Below are 24,505 nucleotides of genomic sequence, written 5' to 3' on the forward strand. Positions count from 1 at the left end.
AAGTTTCTTTATAAGTTACACGTTTAAGCAGCTGCATTTGTTTGTAGTTCAGCTATCATTTAATTGAAAAAAAAAAAAAGGAAACCTTATTCAGCCATTGCTACAGTCATTCACAATAACCTTGGTATAAAACATCCATACAGAGTAAGTGTACAAAATAGCGTACAGTTCATATAAGCTGTGCAAAGACAGCAAAGTTCAGTCAAAACCAAAGAGGCATATCCCCTTTCCTCTGTCCACAGCACATAGCAGAAGCCAAGCGGAAAGCAAGCACAGGCCTGTGGGCAGAAAAGTGAGTTAGACAGTGCTGCGTCTAGAGAAAGGATGTGTAAATTAAATTAAAAAACACCAACAGAGAAGGTCCCCACTACACAAGGCACACTGTTATACCTGAAGGCGATTGTGGTGGTTCCTGTGGGTCTGTGGCAGGGTGAGGGTGAGGAGGGGGCAGTGGTTTGTCTGCACATCTCATGGACATCCTTTGCCCTGGGATGAGACGATCACCAGATCACAGCAATCCTCAGGTTCTGAACTCTTGGTAGTAGCTGGGAATTCAGTTGGAAGGTGGGAAAATGGCCACAGCAGCTGCAATTTGTTGGCATTGGTGGTGTTTTGTCTCTGGAAAAAATATTTCCCTGCTATAAAGGACGGTACTGTCTGCTCCTTGCTTTCAGGCTGATGCAGCTAATTGAGCAAATATTGGTTGTTAAGCAGAAAGGAATGGCTTTGAAGAGGTCAACAGACACCGTGGGTGTGAAAGCCTTCTCGTGGGACAGAAAAATCAGGAATACCTGGAGCAGGAATGCTTATGGCCATGTGATAGGGAAACTGCCCTGGAGAAGCACGTGGACATGCAGGTGGGACATCACCTCTTCAATTTATAGCCCTCTGTTATGTACACCTTTGCAATGTTCCCATGTGACGGTAGGAGCAGGTGGGCAACCTAAGAGACTGTTATCTCTTCTTCTTCTTCCTCCCCTTCCTCATCCTCTTCCTCTGAGTCCGAGCAGTCTGAGGGTTTGCTGGGGCTGCTGGAGTGGGATGGAGAGGGAGGTGTCTGGGGACCCAACCTGTCCCGCAGGTGCTGCGGGGCTGGGTGGTAGGGCAGCGGGTGCCGGGGGCTGGGGGGGGCATGCCATGGGGCCTTCCTCCTCTTCCTCCTCCTCCCCTGAGCACTTCTTGCCAACGTCGCTGAGGTCTGGGTGGGGGTTGAACTTGGTGGGTAGGGTTTGCTCTCTGCAGCCACCAGAGGAGAGGAGCTCTCTTTCTTTGGAGTTCCTCCACTTCATTCTTCTGTTCTGGAACCAGATTTTCACCTGAGGGTGGAGGAAGAAACTCAGAAACAACTCAACTCAGTAACACGGGGAGCAGGGAAGGCCTTCAGTCCCATCTCAAGGAAGGGGCACGGAGGTCTTACCTGTGAATCCTTGAGACCCAGCTTGGCCGCCAGCTTCTTCCTGTCGGGCTTGCTGATGTATTTCTGCTTCTGGAACATCTTCTCCAGTGCCTTGCGCTGCACATCGGAGAAGACGGCACGGCGCAGCATGCCACGGCGAGGCTTACCGCGGGCGGCCAGCGGCCAGGAGAAGGTGCCAGGGATGGGCACGACGGCAGAGGCAGCTGCAGGGCAGGAGAACGGGCTGAGCGGGGACCACGGCCGCCAACCCAGCGCCCGCAGATCCGGGGCCCAAAGGGAATTTTACGCTCAGATGGCCATTGCCTTTCAGCGGGCCATAACTGGGATTAAGGCCATCAGCTCAAACGTGGGAAATGGCTCGATGGTGGCCTGTTTTGTTGAGGGATTCAAAGGGCTCCGGCCTCAAAAGGCGAGGCGCGGCACACAGGCTGGGTTGGAGGTGTGGGAGAAAAGCTTTCCCTCTCAGTTGTGGGTTTTTTTTCAGAAGCTTTTATCATTTCAGGCATTTTCTTAATGCTTGAGATGAAAATGAGGACTTTTCTGGTCAGAACAAAACCAGCCCCTTTGGACTCAGTTTTGATCAATCAGTATTCATTTTTTTTTTTTTTTTAAATATATTAATCTCTCTCCCTCCCCCCAAGTTGGAGAATTCAATCCGGAGACATGAAAAGTAACAGCTAATTAGCACACTGCCTGGCTCCCCGTGGCATTTGTATGATAAAAAGGGCAGAGTTTCCTCTTAAAAAAAAAAGAAAAGAAAAAAAAAAGTGTGGTGGTGGGGAGAACCTCCCCAAGAGAGACAGAGATGCTAATGAAGCGTGAATGGTAATTGTGTAGTAATGAACTAACAGAAAAAGACTGAGGACAAGCAGCTAACGCCATATATTATTGGAACAAAAGAGATTTACACTTTCAAACTAAACACAACGGCATGCCGGGCTCCTCGGGAGAATACTGATGGCACAATCGTCTCTTTCCCCAAATCATTTTCATTAAATGGACATGAAAAGCTATTTATAAAGCTCAAGTTGTTTTTGTTAGGCTATTCACACCCCGGAGAAAGGGAGCAAATTCCATTATCCGGAGGATGAATGGAAGAGCTGGGGTTATTTTTTCCTCTCTCTCTTTCCCCGTTTTTTCTTTTAAACTAATAGCTTGTGTAATTAGATTTAAAAGAAGAAGAAGAAGGGAAAGTTCTCCGCATGTTCGTAAGGGCCGCCGCCAGGCCCAGGAACGCGCGGCGGGTGCACGTGCGGCCCCGCGGGAACGCGCGGCTTTGCGCGGGCGCGGCGGGCGCTGTCCGCTCCGCCAGTGGTGCTGAAGGCGACGGCGGGGAGGGAGGGAGCGGGCGTGAAGAAACGGGATGGTGGGCAGAGGAACGTCGGTTGGGGGGAGAGAGCGCAGAAGCCGGGGGGAGAGGGAGGAGATTTTCTAGACCTACCTGGAAAATAGGAAGATCTGATGAAAGGCTGGAAGGATCCTTCAAAGTACGGAAAGGAGAAAGTCTTTGGAGGGACGCTTTGAAGCAGGGCAGGAGAGGACTCTAAGTGAAGAAATAGAACGAAATCATGAGGGCTGGCAGAGGATCGACCCGGGAGAGCTCGGCGGGGCTGGGCTCGCTCTGCCGCCTGGCGCCGCGTTCCCTCCCGGGCAGAAACCCCGGCTCCTTCGGGGTCCGCCGCTGCCCAGCCCCTTAAGTAGGCGGCGGCGGGAGGGTCCTCCCTGCCCCCACCCGCTCCCTTCTCTTCCCCCGGCGGAGCCGCTTACCAGCGCGGGGGGCGGAGGACAGAATGGCGTTGACCCCGAACTTGAGGAAAGTGGAGTCACTGCCGGAGCTTTGGGGCGAGCAGATCCTCCTGGCCGCCGTGCAACCGGGCAGCTCCGGTGTCCCCGAGTCCGTCCTGGGTGCCGAGGCCGGGGGTGACATGCTGCTGGGCGGGGGAGCGCTGCGGGGAGGGTAGGCGCCGGGCCGGCTGATCCGGATCAGGTCCTCCACCAGGAAGCTGGAGTGGCTGGAGAAGGCGGACTGCAGCGACTGCGGCAAGGTGAGGGTGGGAGTGGGCCGCAGCAGGCTCGGGTAGACGGCCGGCGGAGCGATGAGGCTGGGGAACATCATCGCATGGGCCGTCCGTCCGTCCCTCCGCCTGTCTGACTGTCCGTGAATAAAGATCCCACTGGCGAGCCGGGCAGGGTTCTCTGTGCCCTTCCTCCTGGATGCGGGGTTTTATAGTGGCCAGTCCCGCTCGGGCTCTTTCAGCGGTGACAGCCCCAACAATGGGGTTCAACAAAGTTCTCCACTCGGGCTTCATTCAGCGGCCGCTCCGGGGCTGCCCATTGGTTCGGGGCTGCAATTTATGATTGGATTAGGCTTCATAAGCACCCCGCGCACAATGGCCGCGCCACAAAGAAAGTGTAGTCATCAATTTTGCATATTGACCGCCTCTTTGGAATACGTCGCTCCAAAGGCTCCCAGCAGGGTTTTGTTCCGAGGCAACACACACAGGCTAATTAAATGCCTATTTAAAAGTTTCCAGTGACATCTTGCCTCATAGAAAGGGAATTATTTAAAGAAAGCACTAAATTTATTTGCCTCTCCCCCGCTGAGGTTAGGAAATAAATCAATAAATATTCATCAAAACCGACAGAAAAGCACTTTTTTTTTTTTTTTTTTTTTTTTTTTTTTTGGTTGCATAAAACAAAAATGGGAAAAACACAGCATTAAACTACGGAGGGAGGAAGGAAATGTTCTGAGCGTGGTTCAGATGTGTTCTGCTCCGTGCTTGCAGTGCTTCGGGCATGGTGTTGGCGTGGTGTTGGCATGGTGTTGGTGTTGGCATGGTGTTTTTGACGTGATGTTGGCTATTTTCTCCTATCCACGCGTTTGAAGTCGGCTATAAAATGGATCTGCAGCTTTCACTTCTACTTTCAGGGGTCTGACACTCATGAGGGTCCTGCTCAGGTGCTCGGGCTCAGAGTCAGAACTCGCTCCAAGAAAACGGGAGCGCTGAAAATAGCAAAGATGTTAAGAGCGCAGTAGGAGCAGAGCAGCCACCGCAGGTTCTCAATATGTCTGTCCTCTTAATCTCACGCGTACTAAGAAGAGTGGTAAGAGCTCTCCCCGACCGTGAAAACGAAGGGAATGCTGCGGTGTTTAGGAAGTAAATCGGCCCGAGCTGGGCCGGCTCTGCGCGCACCGGCAGCCGAGTTTCCCCAATGTGTGCGGGACCGGCCCGCCGCGGGGCATCGGCAGCAGAAAAACGCGAAATCGCGTTATTTTCTGGCGGATTGGGTTCGTTTTTAGAGGCAGAGATGGAAACGGGCGCGAGGGTATTTAGTTTCCTTTGGAGCCGGGGGATGAAAGCGAGTATTGAGAGCGCCCCACACCTGATTTCTGTGTTAAAGAATATAACAGATGTGTTAAATGTCCTATGTTTTAAAAGCACCCCATTCAGCCCTTTGGTGGGGCTGAACCTTAGCGAGCAGAAGTGTGCAGCTCAGCCATGCAGCCTTGATCCTATTAACCATGAACTAACTGTCACCTTCAGCTGTTTTCCCTTTTTACTTTTTAACACAAAGCTTTCTCAAAAATCTTATTAACCAGCTTTATTTCTCCCGATGCTTTTTGTCCGCCCGTTTTGTGCCGGTGATCTCCATGTCGATGCTTTAACCATTCAAGAAAAGTGCATCTGCGATTTATATCACATTAAGGAAGAAAGAAAGTCTGTTAAACCTCTCCCTCGATTCAAATCAAAAAGTTATTTACCAGAGGATGGAATCGGCCCCCGAGCTCGAGCGATGCTGACACATCTCCGGGCATCTGCGGAGGGAGGGAGGGAGGGAGGCGGGGGGCTGGCGGCCCCGCTGTTGATGAAACCTCCCCGGGTTTGTTAATCTCGGCGCTAAGCAGGTAAAGGGCGAGGGCAGCGCGGCGGGACCCCAGCACCTGCCCGGCTAATAGCTGGGTATGGGGGGGGGGGGGAGGCATGGACTGCCGCGTCTCTCCCGCTTTCAGCCTCCCTCTTGCCCCCCTCCCGGGTTATTTCAGCTCTATCCAGTCCGTTCCAGGTGTGGAACGAGAGTCAATGGGAAAAAAAGCGAGCGGGGCTTTCCCCATACAAGTAACGCGCTGTCCGTCCCCTCCCTCTTCCTCCCTTTGGCCCTTCTCTCCCCGCTCTGCCCTTCCCAGCCGGGCGGGGCCGGCTCCTCTCAGTGCTTTACAGTCATACGGGGCCCTCTGAGATGGTTTTCTCCTTTTATTTTTTTCTTTTTCTTTTTTTGCCGATACATCGGGGCTGTTTCGCCTCGCTGTGCACCGGCTGCTGCGCATTTCGCCTGCCTCAAGAAGGGGCTCTGACACGCTGGGTTGCGCTGGGTCAGGCGCACGCTGGGGCACACGTGGACCCGGTTCCTCGCGATGCGTCTGAGCACACTCGTAAAGAATTCCTTAAGCACCACGGCAAAAGGGACCAGAGGTCTATTGAAAGGGACGAGAGGCCGCGAGGAACCAAGAAATCAGACGAAAGGATCTCATTTTCAGCGATCTCTTTTGGAAGTTTCTTTTCAAAGGCGGTGATCACTTAAGAGAAGGGAATTCTAATGTCTCGGGATAAAACCTGTGACTAATGCCGTTTGACCTATGCTCATGCGGTTTTGTGCTTCCTGCCATTCATTTTAATGTCGTTATCTTCAAATTTATTTCTTAAAAGTCACTCGCTTTCTTAGGCGAAAAAAAGAGGGGAAAAAAAAAAAAAAAATAAAAAAAAAAGGACGAACGTCGGCGGTGGGGCCGAGGGGCGGCGGCAGCCTGCGTGTGTCCCGGGCCGGGGTTGGTAATCCGCATGAAATTGGGAGAGCCTCCGCTTCCAGCGAGGACACGGAGCGCCGGGCCCGGCTCCCGGAGTGCTGGAGGCGACGCGGGGCCGACCCGAGCCGGGAGGGACGAAGCGAAGAACCTGGGCTCTGCGCTGCTCCGAGCACCGGGAGCGGCCGGGAGCCTCGACAGGGCTGCGCTGCGACACCTAAGGCTGCACCTTTAGAATTCAGCACAAGGAACAGAAACTGGTGGCTCGCTCAAAGCTTTTCTAGATCCAACACCCCCCCCTTCCTTCCCCCCCCCCCCCCCCCCCGCCTTTTTTTTTTTGTTCTTTTTTTTTTCTTGAAAATCCTTCTATTGTGCCAATCAAGCAGATGGTTTGCAGGAAATATAGCTTGGCCCCAGTGACCGAAACTAATTTTAACTAGCTTTCCAAGCCTGGCACGTTTGTTTTGCTCTTACAAAATAGCTAAAAAAACAGCTGGCAAGGGTGAATTAAACCCATTAAAGACACATTTATAAGAAATTATATTCACATAGGTTGCTCGAACCCCCCTAAGAGGGGAGAGATGAGAGTATTGAAATGAAAATGTCCCCGAACACACTACCCTCCTTAACATCGCCTGAGAGTCTCAAAACATTTTACTAAATAGATTAACTTGACCATTGTTTCGCATCACATTTATCAGCTTCATTAAGTGAATAGCTGAACAAATATATTACGCATGCATGAAAAGCTCTTTTGGGGGCTGCCTTATTGTGTCCTCAGCCCTGACAGGTGGTTAACTGTGTTTCTCTCTCCTCTCCCCCTCTCTCTCTCTGCGCAAAGAAAGAGGGATCTTGGACAGAGCGCGCGGCCCAGACTTGGCAGAGGGACCTGGAGGAGAGAGTTACTTTCTTCTCCCTCGCCATTCATCCTGGCCAGCCCAGAGAGCGCAGGGCCTGAAATGCAACCAGATGATCCCATCTTGTCAGAAGTAATTAACTTTAATTTAGTCCCTGTGTCTTGCTTACACTTTGCTAACTCCTCCCTAGCCTGTTTACTTGGCACCCTTTCTTGCAGGTGTGATAATTTTTGCCCACCTCATTCTTTTATCCGTTCCCCAACCTGCACTCTTGTTTTAAAATAGCAATATTCCAGGCTTGAATAATCCTCCTTCTTTCTTCTCCACTGGTCTGGCTAATAAACAAACAAACACACAACCTCCCTAAAGCCAGCTTCTTTCACAGAGCTGGGGTTTGCGGAGCGCAACACAGTGCCTTTTTCTTTGCCCTCATTTCTTCGAGGACAAGGGGAAGCACAGAATCACACAGAAGCAGTACCTTCCTTCTTACTTTCTCCAACATGTATTTCTCTTCCACTGAAGTCAGTGCAGAGAATTAAAGGATTCCTCCCACCCCAAATCAGATTTCAACTCTACTCCTACTAACTGATTGCAACACGAAGTGGTGATCCTTTGCCAGTGGCAGTGGCAAATCTCTCCAGAACCAGCTAGAATGGCTCCAGGACCAGCCTTACCACTGCTGTACTCATCCACAGGTGTCTGGCAAACTGTGGTACATCCATGGAGGAGGAGACTACATGTGCTGGCCTTTCTGGAAAAGCAATATAGAACATATTTTATTTCTGGAACTTTGACTGAAGAAGAGAGATGAGAAACTTTGTCCTGCAGGGGGTTTCATTTCATAGAGCTGATGAGAAATGAATCAGAAAGCTGTCCATGCATTCTGCTCTAAGTTCCTTTGTGTAAATCGGAAAGGCAGATGAAAGTAGGCAGCCGTGTTTCTGTTTGTCCTTGTGGGCTGCTTTTTGCTGATTTGAGATGTTTCAGACAGAGAAAACCATGGAGAATGGAATAGTTGTGGCTGAGGAATGAATAGCTTTGTAGTCTTTTGTACCACTGACATCTCTTCGGGCCTTGCAACGTGATCCAAGTCCAGATCTCTGGATTCAGAGCCATCAGTTCCTTGCAGAGCATGAGTAAGAGTTGTTCTCTTTAGGAAACACTTGGCTTACTGCAGAAATCGGAGCAGGGCTGCCATTCTTCTGGGCTTTGCTTTGCAGATGTTGTGGCTTCCCTGTATTTGGAGATGAAGGTCTCTCTTTTTTATCTCTATTTTATCACCAGGAAAAGTTTGTCAGGTTCCGATCTCACATGCACTTGTAAGATTTCTTTGACATACAAATACTGGACACTTCAGATGGGAGTTTAGCCTGTAGGAAGTGTTCCTTCTCAGAGAATGGTGCTACTATCAGACAAGGCAGGAAGAGATACCACCTTTGTTTTCCACCAGCCATCAGGTTGGGGAAATACACGTCCCATCAGTCCTCCACTGATGTTTTCAGCTTTCTGGAAGCAAATGGAAGTGTCGTGGAGTAAGGAGAGGACGAATATGTAAAGGCAATTTTAGAAAAGCTTTTCCCCATGGCTTTAGCCTGAGAACGTCATTCACTCTGTCAGAGCTGAAGTCAGGGGCAAAGCTTGTGCTGGGGGGAGGTGATCTTCAACTCATCACACTTTGAGGCTGGTGGCAGTAATGGAAGCCCTGGAGTAGAACCACAGGCCAGGAAGAGAACACCTGAAGTGAAGGACAAGGGAACCCTGATTGGTCGGGCCCTAATGGGTGCCCATCTTCAATGCCTGTACACTAACACACAGAGCATGGGGAACAAGTAAGATGAGTTACAGGTGTGTGGTGTGCAGGCCTACAGGGCTACAATGCAATTGGCATCACTGAGACATGGTGGAAGGGCTCAAATGACTGGAACATAGAAATAGACAGGTATAAACTATTTAGGAAAGACAGGCAGGAAAGAAGGAGTGAGGGTATTGCCCTCTACATCAATGACCAGCTGAAGACCATGGAGCTCCTCCTGGGGATGGATGAGGAGCTGCCAGAGAGCTTATGTGCCAGGGTTGAAGAGAAGGCAGGGAAAGGAGACATCATAGCGGGGGCCTCCTGCAGGCTGCCTGACCAAGAAGACAAACTAGAAGAGGCCCTCAATAAACAGACAGAAACAGTTTCATGTTCACGTGCTACAGCCCTCGTGGGGGACTTCAACCACCCTGATATCTGTTGGAAGGACGACACAGCAATACACAAGCGTCCAAAGAGGTTCCTGGAGTGCACCGATGATAACTTTCTCTTCCAAGTGGCACAGGAACCCACAGTGTAGTGGAACTGTTAGGTCACAGCTTGAACTGGTGACTGAGCACCTGGTGAAGGGCTGTGGCTGGCACAGGGAGCACGGGCAGATCATTTGCACCTGTGAACAGAAGGGGTGAACCAAGGGTGGTGCCCTCCTGGGCTCATATAAGGGCCAGCCATGGGAAGTAGAGCTTCTCTTGTGCCTTGACTGCTTTTTGTGAAGTTATATTGCCTGGCTGAAGATTTTTTCACCGGTTTGGTGAGTTCAGCTTTTCCTTCCAAATATGACTAGTGGCCTACTTGAGACTAATGATAGCATTGGCAAGCATTTTTCAAAACAATATTTTGCTTCTTTGTGAGCAGCACAAAGATTATTAAAACCAAAGGAATGATGAAATCAGAGTCTGTTTAATCACGGGGTTTGTTTGTGACCTGCATTTTCAGGTCTAGATGAAGCAGCAGAGTAATGACGTATAGTCTTTTATTTCATTTTTCTCTTCATTTAAATTTTAGAGTGTGTAGCATCCCCATTTTTAAGTAGGCTTTAGCCACGATGAGGGAAGCTTAGTTATCGCTTATGTGCTATAAACAATATGTGAGGGGAGATGTTTTGATCAGAGCCATGCAGCTCTCGCTTGCTAATCTAATTACGAAGTGTAGGTTTCCTGACACAGAGCTGCTCACACAAAAAAGGCTTTTCTCACACCTGGAGGATTGTTTAGCCAAGCTTTTAAAATGCTTACAGCTCTAAAGGGAGAAGAAAAAAATCTTTTTTAAAAAACAAGTTCCTGTGTCGTGCAATGGGAAGAATTTAGTGGTTGTCAACATGAGTTTAGTATAAGGATGCTGCATAAAATGTGGGTTCACTTTACACTGACCTCTGGGCGCAGTAGCCCCGAACATTGTTTCATGCGAGGGCTAAGGAGAGCTAGAAAGATAACAGATGTCAGCAGTTCTATGAAACTAAATGTGCACCTGTGTGTGTGTGCGTACAAAGACGGAGCTGGTGTCTGTTTTGGGCGTTAATTCTTACTGACTGAGTGCAGTGCAGCTCTGAAAGAGCAACTTTGAATTGCAGCCCCAGCCCAGCAGCATTTCTGCGCCGTTTGGCTCCCGGTTCTTACAAACAAAATAAAGCACCTTGTCGAATAAGGGCCATTGAGGAGGGATGATGGGTTAAGAGTGGGGCTCCGAGGTGGTGGCGTGGGTGCTTGTTTATCGGGGAGGAGTTGTCAGTTGTTGGCTGTGCCGCTGAAAGGAGGGACGCGAGGGGCTGGTGGCTGGGGTAGCATTGATGGGAGGTAACGGGGTAATCGGATTGAAAGCCAGCCGTGGTATTTGTGTCAGTTCACATTTCGTCACATGAATAATATGAGGTTGCTACCTAGCCCGGGCCTTGGCCCGAGGGTTCGGCTATAAAGACTCCAGGCCTCATTTGATTCAAATATAAATTAATTCTCACTGGAGCGTTGGCTGATTAATCTATTTGCATAATAGTAGGAAAACTGCAGTGTGGTTACTTTTGCAGGGATTTGGACAAGAAAAGCCTTAAATTCATTTGAAAGAATAGTGTGTGAGAAGTCAGGGAAGCAAAAGCACCTCTATAGGGCTCCAGAAGCTGTTTTTTCCAGGCTCTGATGCTGGGGTTGTTCACACGGAGGTCTGACACTGTCCCAAAGAAAGTCGTGTTCTGAGGCTTGTTTGCATTTTTATTCTTGTGCTGGGTGTAAACGGTGTTGCTGCTGCTTTCACTATTTAGGAGAATGGCATATGTGATCATTTTTTTTCCTGCTCGGTAAAAGTGAAGTCAACAGGAAAAGATGCAATGTGAGCATGGTGTAAATACCGAACTGCAGTGCAGCAGTGCAGTGGGATGAGGAAGTGGGAGAGCCCAGTTCGCTTGGCCTGTGTGTGCCATTGGTATGTAAGGGTGGCCACAGGGGAATGAGGGCCAGATCCTGGTGAGCGCATGCATCTCAACAGCAGCAGAGAAAGAGGGTGGGGAGGACTTAGTGCTATCACTGAGCAGGGGCTTGGGGAGAAAATGGGCTTTTCTTGCTCGCATTTTTCCTTCCCAATGAGAGTGCTCTCCAGGAAACTGTAGGTGTTTCCTTCAGGAAGGAGAGGGGGGGGGAAAAAAAAAATCTCTAAGCAAATGTAAACCTTCTAGCAGGCACTTTTCAGTTCAGTTGTATTGAATGCATATGCTCACACCTTGCTCTCTGTTACCTAGGGTTGGTGGGGCTCTTAGATTAAAACTTAAGTAACAGCTCAAGTTTTCTGCGTCTCCCCAGATTGAAGACATCACTGTGGTGTTGGTGCATGGCTTGAGTGCCTGGTGCCTGATGAATTGAACTCGGGCTTCACCATGAACATGTGCCTACTGCAGGTTGTGAATGGTTATGCTCTGGTTGGTTCTCCTAATGAAGAAATAATACCTGAGAGAACAAAAATGAGTCCTTTTGGACCAGAACAGCAAGCTGTGCTGGCTGTTTTCAATCTTGCTTCACCTTTTCTCTCCAAGTGTAGCTCAGCAATAGTATACTTCCAGTGTAATTGTAACCTTTACCTGCCTTCTGCAGCCTTGGTTATGTTACATTCCTACCATACCTTCAGCCTTTTTAGAACAATCTGGGAAGGATGCACTCCCCTTGATTGAAAGCTGTCTCTTTCCAAGCTAGGAGTTGGGCAAAAGATCCTGATAAGCTGCTGCTGAAGAAGGAAAGATGTAGATCAGGACCCCTTACTTCTTATGTAAACAAAATAGAACCAGCCTGCTCACTGAATTAGCTGTTGTAGGGTCAGTGTCTGAAAGCACAAACAAATTGATGTAAGCCATGGCCATAAGGCAGCTATGCTGCAGTATCTTTGTGGTTAATTCTTGTGGATGGAAGATGCCTGGTGCATCCAGAAGGCTGGGCCATGCAAGCAGATGGCGTGCCTGATTAATGCAATGCTGTTATGAGTTAATAGTGACTCTGCCCTCTTGCGCTGGTATTAAGAATAAATAAGACTAAGAAAAAAGCCAGAGCTTTCTGAATGGAAGCCCTCAGCCGGTTGACAACTGTCCAGTCCTGTTACTTTGACTTTTGCACCTAACGACTGGTGTGGGTCTGGTTGTTTAATGCGGAGCAAGATGAAGGCAACTGAAATGGAGTGTCTCTGCCTGCCTGCCTGCCTTGTGTAATGAAACCATTAGAATCAACTGGGAGTACTTCAGAAAAAACATGGGGCTTTACTTCTTTGTACTTTGATGCAGTGGAAGGGGAAGTATCTAACCGGCAGGAGAGAGTACAAGGCACTGAGACTCCTGGGTTCTTTCTATGTTCTGATGGTAAGGACGGAGGCTGGGTAAATAGGCAGCCCAGCTCACAAAACTGCAAGTTCTCATGCTTCCTTCTGCATGTTTTTAACTGCAGAAACCCCGCTGCAAGCTGTTCCAGCGCCTTTCTGGACTTTCTCTGGTCTCTGTCCAGCTGTACTCTTATTTCGCATCATTTTGTGGTTGGGGTGGGCAGACCTGTGTTTAATGTTTCTAGCACAGTTCACTACTGGAAAAAGCTAAGTGAGCAGCTTTTTGTTTGCTATCAGATAGATGACAGGGAGAGAAGTGATCTTCTGCGCAGAGCTGTAGCAAGCCGAACGGCACAAATAAAGAAGCAACAATGGGATATGCTCAACAATATTTATGTGAGCTTTGTCTTCTCAGATCCACTTGGATGGCAGTGAATTGTCAGTTCCTATATCAATCTGCCAACGATGAATAGCTCTCAATGAGCTTGAACGTTCTCAGGTTAAAGCATCTGTAAAGCTGGTGGAGATTATGCACAGTATTGATATGACCTCAATCTGAGGGCATATAAATTAAGCCATTCCTAAGCACAGACATGGGCTTGCTCAGCAATGTTCGCAGGGGGACATGAAGCACTTTGCAAAGGGGCAGATAAGCCATCAGATCAGCAGGCCTGCTCTTGGTTTTCATCTCATTTCTGAACTCCCAACGCAGCCAGCATTTAAGTTTTGCCTAAATAGTTGGTATTTGATCTCATCATAGAGGAGTGCAATCTGTATCATGACTATTTGAATTCTAGGTGGATTATAGACATTTCAACTGAATCGCATTCTTTTAGCACACAATAATGCTGTCCATCTCTTTTTGCTTTCTCTGAGAAGGCTGGCAGCTTCTCTGCGGTGCTTCAGAACCTGAGGTAGCTCTGATAGCCACAGACACTCACTGCCCTCCTTCAGGAAGATGGACCCAGACGAGCAAACTGTTATGAGAGAGGATCTCACAGTAGTGTGGAAACAGCATGCAGCTGGCGGCCCTGCCTGGGGCAGGGGGTTGGAGCCTGATGATCCTTGAGGACCCTTCTTTTTTTCTTTTGTTTTGCTTGGGTTTTGCTGGGATGTTGATGCAATTAAACATGATTGCTGATTCTTCCTGGGGCTGGACCCAGCACCAGACCCCCTGACCAGCGCCGGACCCTATATAGAGGATTTTTTCTGTATTCCTCTTCATTCTTCATGAAGGTAAGGAGAGATCAAAAGCAGAACACATGAAGGATGTACTCGTGCTGCCATGCTGAGGGATTCTGCCACCAGCCCTGACTGGTCATAGGGCAAATTGTGTGCTTATGTTTGTTCTGCAGGGACATGGTTTATGCTGAATGTTGAGTTGTTTGCCAAGACGTTGCTGCTCTTGCCTAAATGCAGCCCTCTGATTTGTCTGTTGGGTATTGTTTGTTGTCCAGCACCAGTTAATTGATTTAATGGTGGCTCCTGTGGCCGGGTGGCTATTCGTGTAGCATTGTCAGAGTTCAGTCTACCAGGTGAAATTAGTTATCTTTTGAAGGCTCCTGCTATTCCCAATTGCTGTTTATTTATACCGTGCCTGACAGTGAACCATTATGGGACTGAGGCTTCAGACTTCTCTTTCTTCCTTATTTTTCCCCCCGTTTTTGCTGTGCGGTGCTGGTGAATGGAGCTTGCTAACTCACTTGATTCCTTCTCAGTATTTCATGGCTTCCTTTGACTGGCAGTGGTGCTACTGATTCCCACCCAGCACTGCCTTGGTAGGCACAGCTGTCTTTTGTTATGCTAGGATTACTTTGTGGGGAACTTCACTATGGATACAGTGCAAAACAAGATGGCAAAATGAACACCTGCAAATGTTTTGTATTAACTTTTAGAAGAGACTGTTTCTGAAGGTGCTATTTCATAGTTTGTTATTTTTAATATTGTAGGGGAGCTGTTAGGTCACAGATTGAACTGGTGATTGAGTGCTTGGTGAAGGGCTGTGGGTGGCACAGGGAGCACAGGCAGATTGCTTGCACTTCTGATCCCTATGGAACCAGAAGGGCAGGACCCAGGGTGAAGCCACCTGGACTCATGAAGGCCAGACATTGAGTGGAGAGCATCTCTTGGATGTAAGCTGCTTCCTGAGAGGAGTGCTGCACAGCCAGAAAGCCCCCTGCACCAGGTGGGTGAGTTCAGTTCTTTCTTCTGTATATAACTACCTGTGAGTAGTTTACCTGGTATCACTGAGAACCTGTCAGAAGCAGTTTTTCTTCTTTGTGGGCAGAACAAATATTAAAACTGAAGGAAAGATGAAATGCTCTGCTAGCACACTGAATGTAACCACAATGACTGCTGGCCGTTTTTCTGGTAAGAGTGATTTGACAGTGACTATCTACAAGGCATGTGGCCTTACCCCTCCCAGTGAAATACAACTATGACATGACAGATACAGCACTAAATTATCCTGTTGCGCTGTACTCCTTAGAATCTGATGATAGCTGTGATAGTTCAGTATCTCAACACAATCAGCATTCCTCACCCTAAATTCACAGCACCATAGAATGGCTTGGGTTGGGAAGGACCCTTAAGATCACCTGGTTCCAATGCCCTGTTACAGGCAGGGACTCCTCCCTCTGGACCAGGTTGCCCAAATTTCATTCAGCCTGGCCTTGGGCACTTCCAGAGAGGGGGTCTCCTCTTTGGACAAATTAGAGTAGAATATTTCACGTTGGGAATGGTGAGCTTAAATTACTTCTGCATTTTCCTAAAAACAAATGATGTGGTATTACTGACAGTGCAGTAAATCCAGTTCATTGAACTGTGCTTGGCTTACCAGAAATAAGCTATGCTGTGTTTATCAATTGTGTGTTTAATAAAGTAAATGTTGAAATGAAAACCTGGAGTGAAAGGCACCATGTATGGTGGGAATATCCGATGTCAATATAGTATCAGTTAAATGTGATGATCAAACAACTGAAAACTGTGAATACGCAAAGGTGGGTGAATCTGTGAGGGAGTGCTTTTTCCTTCTTTTCCTCCTCCATGTTGAAGGCAAAGCAGGCCCTACTGCTGCTTTTGAATTTGATTCTGGCCAGGATAGCATGAATTTTGGGGCAGAAGGATCATTGAGGGCCCACTGGAGCCTTTTGAACTCTGCTAGGCAGAAACATCTTTGGGAAAGGTGCGAGCTGCTGGCCCATCAGCAGTGGGGCGATTCCCAAGCTGCAGCCCCATTTGGTTACTGATCCCCTGCCTGCAGTAATCCCTGGGCAGGTGGTGACCAGAAGGTGCTATTTCCAAGCACTGGGTTGCCCTTGTATCAATGAAAAAGCACAAGTGCATATTAATTAAGTAAATACAACTTTTTTCTTCCTCAGTAAGATAGATGCTTTTGTACTCTGATGGTGACCCAACTGGTAGAGTTTCCTTACACTCAAAAAATGAGCAAACTGCAGACAGAGAGATACTGCAATGTTTTCTTTGATTTTTCCGTCTCATTCTCATTAATTGCATGGTGCTGTGAGGGAAAGGGTCCTGAGAGAGCTCAAGCTTCATGCAGAATTCATTCAAGAGTGAAGAGAGCAAGATGAATGCTTAGCTTCTCCATCTGCCTCCACGTGAATGCTGTTCTGAGGGCTCTGAATGCTGCTGTCTCTGCCCGTACAACTTAGGTGTTACTCTTCATAAAGGAAAAAAAAAGCCACTAAAATAATCACTTGAAGGGGAGAGAGTACAGTCTCAGGGAAGCACCGAGTAATGAGTGTATATAAAACCCTGTCGCCCTCATTTGGGTGAGAGAGGCTGGGCATGGGGTGCCATGGGATGGTGGTGGCAGAGATCTGAGGCACTCGGCAGAGCTCTACTCCAGGCAAGAGGAGGTGAAAGCTGTGTTTGTCAGTGAAAGAGCCAGGAAAATAGCAACTGAAACGAAGAAGGGGAGATGTGAAGATGCGTATTTCTACGTGCTCAGTTTCTCCTGTCTTTCTGCACTTACCCGCACTGCTATGCCAGCACATGGCTAGCAGTTAGCCACGTGGCAAAGGCTGCGCTTGTATTACCTCGGTTATAAAGCTGGCTGTGGAATTCAATTGCTAGCACTGTTTGATTGGACAACTTTTGCTTGGACAGAGGGAAAGCAAGGGATCACTAGGATAGCAATGCTCCAGTGGTTCCCAATAGCCCCCATGCATGAGCACCTGTATGCATGAGAGATCTCTTGTTTCCTCTGCAGAAGATGCATGCAGTGGAGCTTTTCTGGCCTCGGCTTCCAGCACTGTTGCATCTGGTCCTTTTTGGGTGTTTGTTTTGCATTGCTCATCTTAGTGTTGCTTGCACACCTTTGGGAAGGGGAGCAGAGAGCTGGGATCAGATATCTGCACTTCTAACTCTGATGTTGTTCAGTTGGTGTTTAGGCCTTCTGAAGCCCTTTGGCATTAGTTACTTCTGCTCTGAGCAGACCTTTACTCTTGTGTCAGCACAAAGGGTTGAGGTGCAGCTTTCTACGGCAAAAAGCCCTTGCTGGGTCTGAGCAAAATCTCAGCTTTTCCAGGAGCAGAGCAACACAAAAGATTTAAGGGGGGAAATTGTTAAAAGGGAAGCCCTTTTCTCTTTGGCTTGAATGCAGTGGGGAGATTAAAACTTTCATTTGAGATTTTGCTGTATTCATAGTAGGGAGGCCATGAATAGGTCTAAGTCAGAGCCCACAGTGGTGGTGGTGTGCCCTTTTATTCTCTGGCACATCTTCAGACACAGGTTGTTTTGCACTTGAAAGAGGTGAAAGAGGGGAATGCGGGGTTTTGACAGCTGATATTGGCCTCTGAGCTCTTGATGGGGATTTTCTAATTAACCCCAAGGGCCCATCAGGTGGTCAAAATTGAGTGATTTCTATCAGAAAGGGCAAGAACTTGTAACTTTAGATTTTTTTATTTTAGTCAAAGACACTGAGGATGGTTGTTAATATCGTATATATGATGAAACCAATTACATCTCAAAACCAATTACATTTCTGAGGAAGGAAAAGTTTAGAGCATGAATACCCCTACAGCTCAAAATCTGCTTCCTGGCTTTAAAAATCTTCGGGGCTTTGACTAATCATAGTAACTAATAATTAAAGCAAATGTCTTTAATTCTGACATCCTTCCTCCAAATCTGGGATAATCTGGGCTGCACGCTGCTGCTCTGTCCTCTAATGCTTACTGGTGAGCCTTACTGCATGAATGCAGCTGGCAAACCTCACCAGGCAAGTGGTAACACACAAAAATTGTACACAAACCTTGCTAAAGTTACCTCTTGTGTCTTTAAAGGTGGTGAGTGAGCAAACCTGCATCTGTGTGCTGGCACTGCAAGTCTGCGATGCTATCTGGTCTCCTGAATGTGGCAGGCAGGGTGCGGTTTGAGGAGCTAGAATAAATCTGTGGCATCTGTGTGCTGGGGGAAACTAACATTAGTTTTGAAACACACCAGTGCTGAAAGGAGGAAATGGGATTCAAGCAGGATTTGGTGTAGATAAATGGAGTAGATAGATTAGGCTTAGGAACCAGCATAGAACATGACCAACTTGTCCAAGACTGCATTGATTCACTTTTTTTTTTTTTTTTTTATTTTTTTTTTTTTTTGGTGTGTTGGAGATTTTTAAGAGGAAAAAGTGGTCAGCAAAGGAGAGGATAAAAAGGCATGAGGTATGTGAAGGGGGGCGAGGAAGATCCTGGTCAATTAATTAACTGAGAACTACTAACAAATGTAGCCAGAGCAGGCCATGTTCCTTTGGCTGTCTCAAGCAAACCACAGCTCTGTCCTGCACTGCAAAGCCAAGGATGATGATGATGAAGCAGGGGATGTGTTCTTCCTCCTTATGATGGATTGTATGGGATGTGCTGGTCTCATCTGTGCTCTCTTAATCCTGCAGGTCTACCTCTACCACAGCCCCACATCAGCCAGGCCCAGATTTCAGAGGTTTTGAAATTGAGTTGAATCAGCATCCTGGGAAAATGGAAGCCTTGTGCTGGACAGAAACACAGGTGGGCAAGGAAAAAGAATGAGATTATAAAGCTGAACCTCAGCTCTAAACTCACCAGCATACCCTTAAAAAGAGTGAGGTGATGGGGAGAGCAAACAGAAAATGGAAATGGGAGAAATTAAAGATTGCAGAAGCAGACCAAATATTTCAAAACGGAACTTGAAATTGAGCAAAACATGCTTGTGCTTGCATTTGGCCATGAAATGTTTGGTAGAGGTCCCTGGTTTTCTGGAGTTCAGTAAGTGTATTGTGAGGGAACAGATCAGAAAGCTGTGGGAGTGGAGATATTTGTGGTTTATCTAATGCCTGGAAGCAAGTATAGGTATACTTTAATTCCCATGAAGTGAAAGATGGGCTCTTCTGCTTTTACAGAACTGCCATTATGCTTGCATTGTGGGTGAAATTGTAACTCAAAAGCCTGATATTGCACAGAAAAATAATCTAATTTGGCTTTTGAGGCCCAGAATCAGTCTGCGAAACTTGATGATCAATTTGTAAATCTTAACAATTAAAGCAGATAATAAACTGCAAGAAAATAAATGTGGTACTGCAAAATGTATTCAGTGTGAGTCCTTCAAAGAGTTCAGATCATGTTAATGTGTTTAAGGGAGATTTTGGATGTTTGGATAACGTCTGCCTAAATGTTATTCAATGGTCCTACGAGTATGAATGAATAGACTTGGATCAGGAGTTTTAGCTGGGGCTTATTCTAGGGAACCTGATGATATACAGACATGTATCCATCTCCAATGAAGTTCAGTTGCTTGTATTTCTTGCCTAACACATGCTGGAAGCAGACTGGTTTTCTTCCCTCCAGCCCTGGTCAGCATTGCAATATGGGTGAACAAGACATTCGTCTTGCTGACACATCTTGTTTCAGCTGTTGCTGTGACAAATTGTTTTTGCTATAGCTAAGCTGAAGAACTGTGGAGTTGCTGGGAGCAACTGCTGTATTCTGGGGGTGGTTTGTATTATTTTGGGTTATTTTTTTTTTTGCGGGCAGCTTTAAATGAAACTCAAAGCAAGTGTTACAGGGCGCTTTGGGCCACTGAGGACCTTACTCAGAAAGAGCTACCTCTAGAGAGACAAAGAAGGGCAAGGTGGATCTTGAGGCTCAGGAATATCCAAAACCAGCCAAGTTTTTCAGCAGCATCAAGCGTGCTGACTTGTGCCAGACTGTGTAAGAAAGGAATGCTTCCTCTCGTGGGGAGGATTTGGCACCTGAAATGAAACCCCGCTCCCAGTGACTGTCAGTAACACACATTATTTAGGAACTGGCCCCTGTTTTTTATGGACTCTCCTGGGCTCTTCCACCAGTGATTGCTTCAGATTATGATATCAAATTTCATACATTTTGACAGGGGTGGAGAAAATAATTCTACTGTGATGCTGCTAATGTTATATGATATTGAAGACATCCACATGCTTGCTATTCTCACGCTTAAGAGATGCAGAATATCACACATCTGCTAGGCATGACTTATTGTGGAAGGATCAGCGTCTTGAATCAACAAGAACTCGCCAAGGCACTCTGCACCAATGTTTATGGTTGCTTTCTTGCTGCTGGTCCTGTAACTTGGTCCTCTGCCATCTGAATTACCTTGTCATTTGTGCTAGTCTTAATTCAGTTCTTACTGAGTAATCTGCAAGGAGAAACATCTATTGGCTGTAAGAATAACAGCACAGAACGGAAAAGGAAAGCTTGTCTCTTTAATCAGTGCTGAAAGAAGAATGAATTTGGATGAAGCCACAGACTTGTGATCTTGAACATTCGAATATGTTGTGGCTAATTGGCAGCAATTAGTGGGTTTCGTTTCCCACACGCAAATTTGTAAACTTCTTTTGGATCAAACCAGGGAGAACTGAGGCACTTCCTATCTCTAATTCCTCTTCCTTCCTGGCAGATCGAAGGGACCTGCCTCATCCAGATTTGTCTCTAGGCACCTGCTGTGCATCTTCCCATGCATCTTGCGGAATGCAAAGCGCTGAGAAACAAGGAATTTTACAGAGATGCCAAAAAGGGGATTTAGAAATGGAAAACCTTCCTGTTAGGTCTCCATATTGTTTAAGTTTTTAAGTAGGGGTGGAATCAAAATGTAAAGAATGTCTGCCTAATGGTTTAAAAGCAAAAGTTATAATGGTGTTTAGCTACTACACAAAGGTTGACCTTGTCATGCACAGCTTTGTATGGGGATAAATTAATGCAGCTTCATACCTGATTTCTGTGTCACATGGAGCAGAAAGACTTTGTGCTTGGTTCTGAACAGTCAGAAATGTAACAGCATCTGCTCTAGAAGCCTTTGGGAGGAAAGTAGTTTTGATCTATTCTCAGCTCGCAGGGCAGATGGGGAGTGTTTGTGCCTAGTTCTGCTAATGTTATGTGTTGTCAGCTCTTCCTTTTTCTGGCACTCCGTATACAGAAATTTTCAGTGTTCCTGAATTAATACAGGACTCAGACCCAGCTGTTAATAACTAAAACTTCTCACAAATGGAACTTCATCCTATAGCTTCTGCTGAGGCACAGCAGCACAGCAAACTAGGAAAATGACTGCACACGTTTGATGTGCTGTATATGCAGGAAGGACAGCTCTGCACGTGGACTTATGGAAGTACAACGGATCGACCTTCAGAATAAAACACTGGTGTGAAAAAACTTGGAAAACTACGCTTCTGATCACAAACCCCTGCTTTTTCGGCCAAGCAGCCACCAGAGGGCAACGTGCTCTCAGCACCAGGACGATGGTAAGCGGGAGCAAGGGTGTGAAAATACAACTCGCCATTCCTGCAGCGTTTTTCCACGTCGGTTTGTGTCTCGCTCATATGCTGGGGCGTCAGGAAAGGGCTTCCTTCTATCTGGCATTTGCTTGGCACTCTGTGGGGTTACCTAATGCCAGTGCCTGAAGGCTGTATCTCCTCCCTGTGTTATGTGACAATGTCTTGTTCCTGCTTTTTGCAAAGATATATATTTGCAAATATAATTATTTGTAATACAATCTTTTAAAGGTTGTATGAGGCTTTGGTTTCTGGAGAGGTGGCGGTGTTCTTCATTGTTTTATGGTAGATCTTGAGTGCTAGTGTATGTCTGCTTCTGTAGCCATCTAAATGCGTATGACTCTCAGCTTTCCCTGGTCCTCAGCCCTGTATAGAAGAGCATTAAGAGGTGATGATCTTTGCCTCCTAGAGACTACAATGTGAGCAAAAACTCTAGAATTTTAGGAAGAGCAGTATGGTGATGGCTGCTGGAAGATGAGCCCTCTGTGCATCTCTGCCTGGCCAGGAATTTGAGAAACTTATCCCAAACAAGAAAACCTCTGGGTGCACCTGATCTGATCCCAGAGAGGAGAAAAATTTGTGGGGAGCTTCTGTCTGGGGCCTGTGCCTGCAGGCTGAACAAAAAGCGCACTTGTAACAAATGAAGGGCTGCCTTGAAACAAAGCTGTGCACTGGGTTTGTGTCAGCCTGCAGGAGCTGAACTCACAGGGAAGCCTGTAACTGTGCATTTACTTTCACATCAGTGAACATGGTCTTCAGCTTTGGTGACAGAAAGCCTTGCTTTCAAGTCCCCCAGACAAGCCAAGCAGTGGCAGTTTTGCATATAACTCTGTTTTCATCAGTTCCCTAGGGTCTGGGAGAGATCTCCCATCCTGAATGTTTGTACCTCTAAGGCATGGGTGGAATGCATAAAAGGTAACAGCATACTGTCTGCTTGGAAAAAAGAGACATCTACAAGACATGGAAGCTTAAAATGCATGTGAGTGGAAAAATTAGGTGTAAACAACTATAAATTATTATTGAGATTTCAAAGAAATAGCCAGAAGCATTTCCAGTCGTAAATCTGATTTAGAACACAGTTTGGAAATGTAGTATCTGATCACTTTTGCATTTACATCAGCGTTCAGATTCTTTGGAGCACAGCTGCAATCTTTCAGGAGTGCTTGAGCTCTGAGGATCTTGGGTTGAGCCACCCAGAGGCCTGTGCTAGGTCCTGGGGATCTCTGAAAGACAGACCCTGTTACCCATACTACTTTTTTTTAAGCAAAGAGCAGCTCAGCCCCAAAGGTGGCACTACTCCCTTGAGTACAGCCCCTGAATGTTTTTTTATTGACGCTACAGATACAGCTTTTGTCAGCGCTGAGTTGTGCATGACATGGATTCTGTAAGAACCTTCAATACAGCTTTGAATAGGGCCAGCTCTTCCTTAAATGCACTCAACTCCAAGACTCTCCTATAAACTGTGTGCCCACATTTTGGGCATTACCATTGGGTTCAGAAAAGAAGGTAAAGACAGCTGTCTTCCATATTTGTAGAGCTTAGCATAGGCTTACTTGTGTCAAGTTTTAAAGGTGTATCTCAACTGAACAAGACAGTGCAAAGCATTAATAAAAAATATGGGGTCTCTTCATATCTTAATTATTTGTGCGACTGTTTCCCTTTGACCTTTCTCCATAGGCATCTGTTTGATGTATTCATGCGAAGATGTTTTGCACAGAGGGAGGAAAAAATGTTCACCTGTTCAAAAAGCTGCCACCAGGACGCAGATACAAGCAAAGATTCTTTCTCTCATCGCCGTATTATTTTCCTGAACACACTGTAATTTCATCAATTTTCCATGCTTATGGTCATGAATGCTTGACATTACCATGTCTTTGCGTTAACAAAAAAGAAATTTCATGGCTTAAGTTTTCACTAGAAGAACAGGGAAAGCGTGAAAAGCCAGCCAAATTGCAGAGCACTGCACTATCCTTTGTTAAACAGCAAGATTTTCTTGTGGGGAAATGTGTGTTGTTTGTTTATTAGAAGTTTACAAGAAACCAGAAATCATAAATGTTTCCTCTGTTTTAACAGTATACTGCTTTGCATCTGAAGGACCCTTTATAAGATTTCAGGGTATTAATGGAATGAAATAAAACATTTCATTAAATATATATATATATCTTTTCTTTGGGTATTTGAGAAAATAGGTAAATATTTGCAGGGCTAGCTCATCTGCCATTTTGAATGAGTGCAGTGCTGTTTGTCAGTACTAGGTAGAGATATGACTCAAAATATTTCTAGGTTAATAGTTCTTTTTTTCCAGTACTTCAGCTGAACAGTTTGCAACAGTAATGCTAACAAACAAGCTGGAAGGTTTGGGTGAATAGAATGTGCTTAACTTGGAAACACTGACCAGGGAGATATGGCCATGACCTGAAACCAGAATAAGGTGCTGGATGTTCCTGAGCAATCTTAGAGAACTTATGACTTGCTGTAACCAGAAGCTTGAGCTACTTTTTTTTCATATCTGATTTCTATTTCAGCTATGAGAAACAACAGTTAATGCAATGTAAAAAGGCTTAGGCTGGGGAGTCCAGAGATGCAATCATTGTTTTCATCTTCCAGTTGATGTTGTAGCTGCTGCACCACTGTTCCCATTTGTGCTATCCTATCAACTCAGCAGGCCAAGCAACAAACGTATGATAACGTTAAGTGTGGTTATCAGAAGTTTTATTTTCTGTGTGCAAGATTAACTGTGAAATTCGTGTAGCTGTTTGTTAAAAGGAGCTTCTCTGAGCAGGGGAGGAAGAAATGGCATCCGGCTTTTTTGAAGCAACAATGTTGGCCCAGCAAGTGTAAGAGAGAGGGAGGGAGGGAGGAAGAGAGAGAGAGAAGCTGCTGCTTCATTTGCTGGTGGACAGGTAAGTATTGCTTCCCATGGAGCACCTTCAGTTGAGGCTGGAACAAAATGAGTTGGCAGAGTCCAACTCTGCTAGTGTACACCATCAAGTAACTTTACCCAAGTCAGCAGTTACGAAAGCATGGAGCTGGAATCAGC

At 46.6% G+C, this 24,505-nt stretch overlaps 1 protein-coding gene and 1 long non-coding RNA gene across 3 annotated transcripts; one reads left to right on the top strand and one right to left on the bottom strand.

The window, feature by feature from the left end:
* Positions 1-87: 87 nt before the first annotated feature.
* On the bottom strand, positions 88-3,548 carry DBX1 (developing brain homeobox 1). Its single transcript, XM_042882740.1, is given in 5 exon segments — positions 88-1,132; positions 1,134-1,316; positions 1,418-1,620; positions 2,859-2,960; positions 3,185-3,548. Coding segments are annotated over 5 exon segments (1,026 nt in total). The 5' UTR covers positions 3,534-3,548; the 3' UTR covers positions 88-943.
* Positions 3,549-9,583: 6,035 nt separating this feature from the next.
* LOC122186265 lies at positions 9,584-24,297 on the top strand. Of its 2 annotated transcripts, none has more exons than XR_006181107.1 (3): positions 9,584-9,639; positions 18,583-18,694; positions 24,248-24,297. It is a non-coding gene; the product is annotated as an uncharacterized LOC122186265 (long non-coding RNA). The 2 variants fall into 2 exon arrangements; XR_006181106.1 differs by lacking the exon at positions 24,248-24,297 and adding an exon at positions 20,055-20,440.
* Positions 24,298-24,505: the final 208 nt, after the last annotated feature.

Source organism: Lagopus leucura, unplaced genomic scaffold (assembly GCF_019238085.1).
Source record: "Lagopus leucura isolate 7727_CA_CO unplaced genomic scaffold, USGS_WTPT01 Super-Scaffold_100035, whole genome shotgun sequence".
NCBI lineage: Eukaryota > Metazoa > Chordata > Aves > Galliformes > Phasianidae > Lagopus > Lagopus leucura.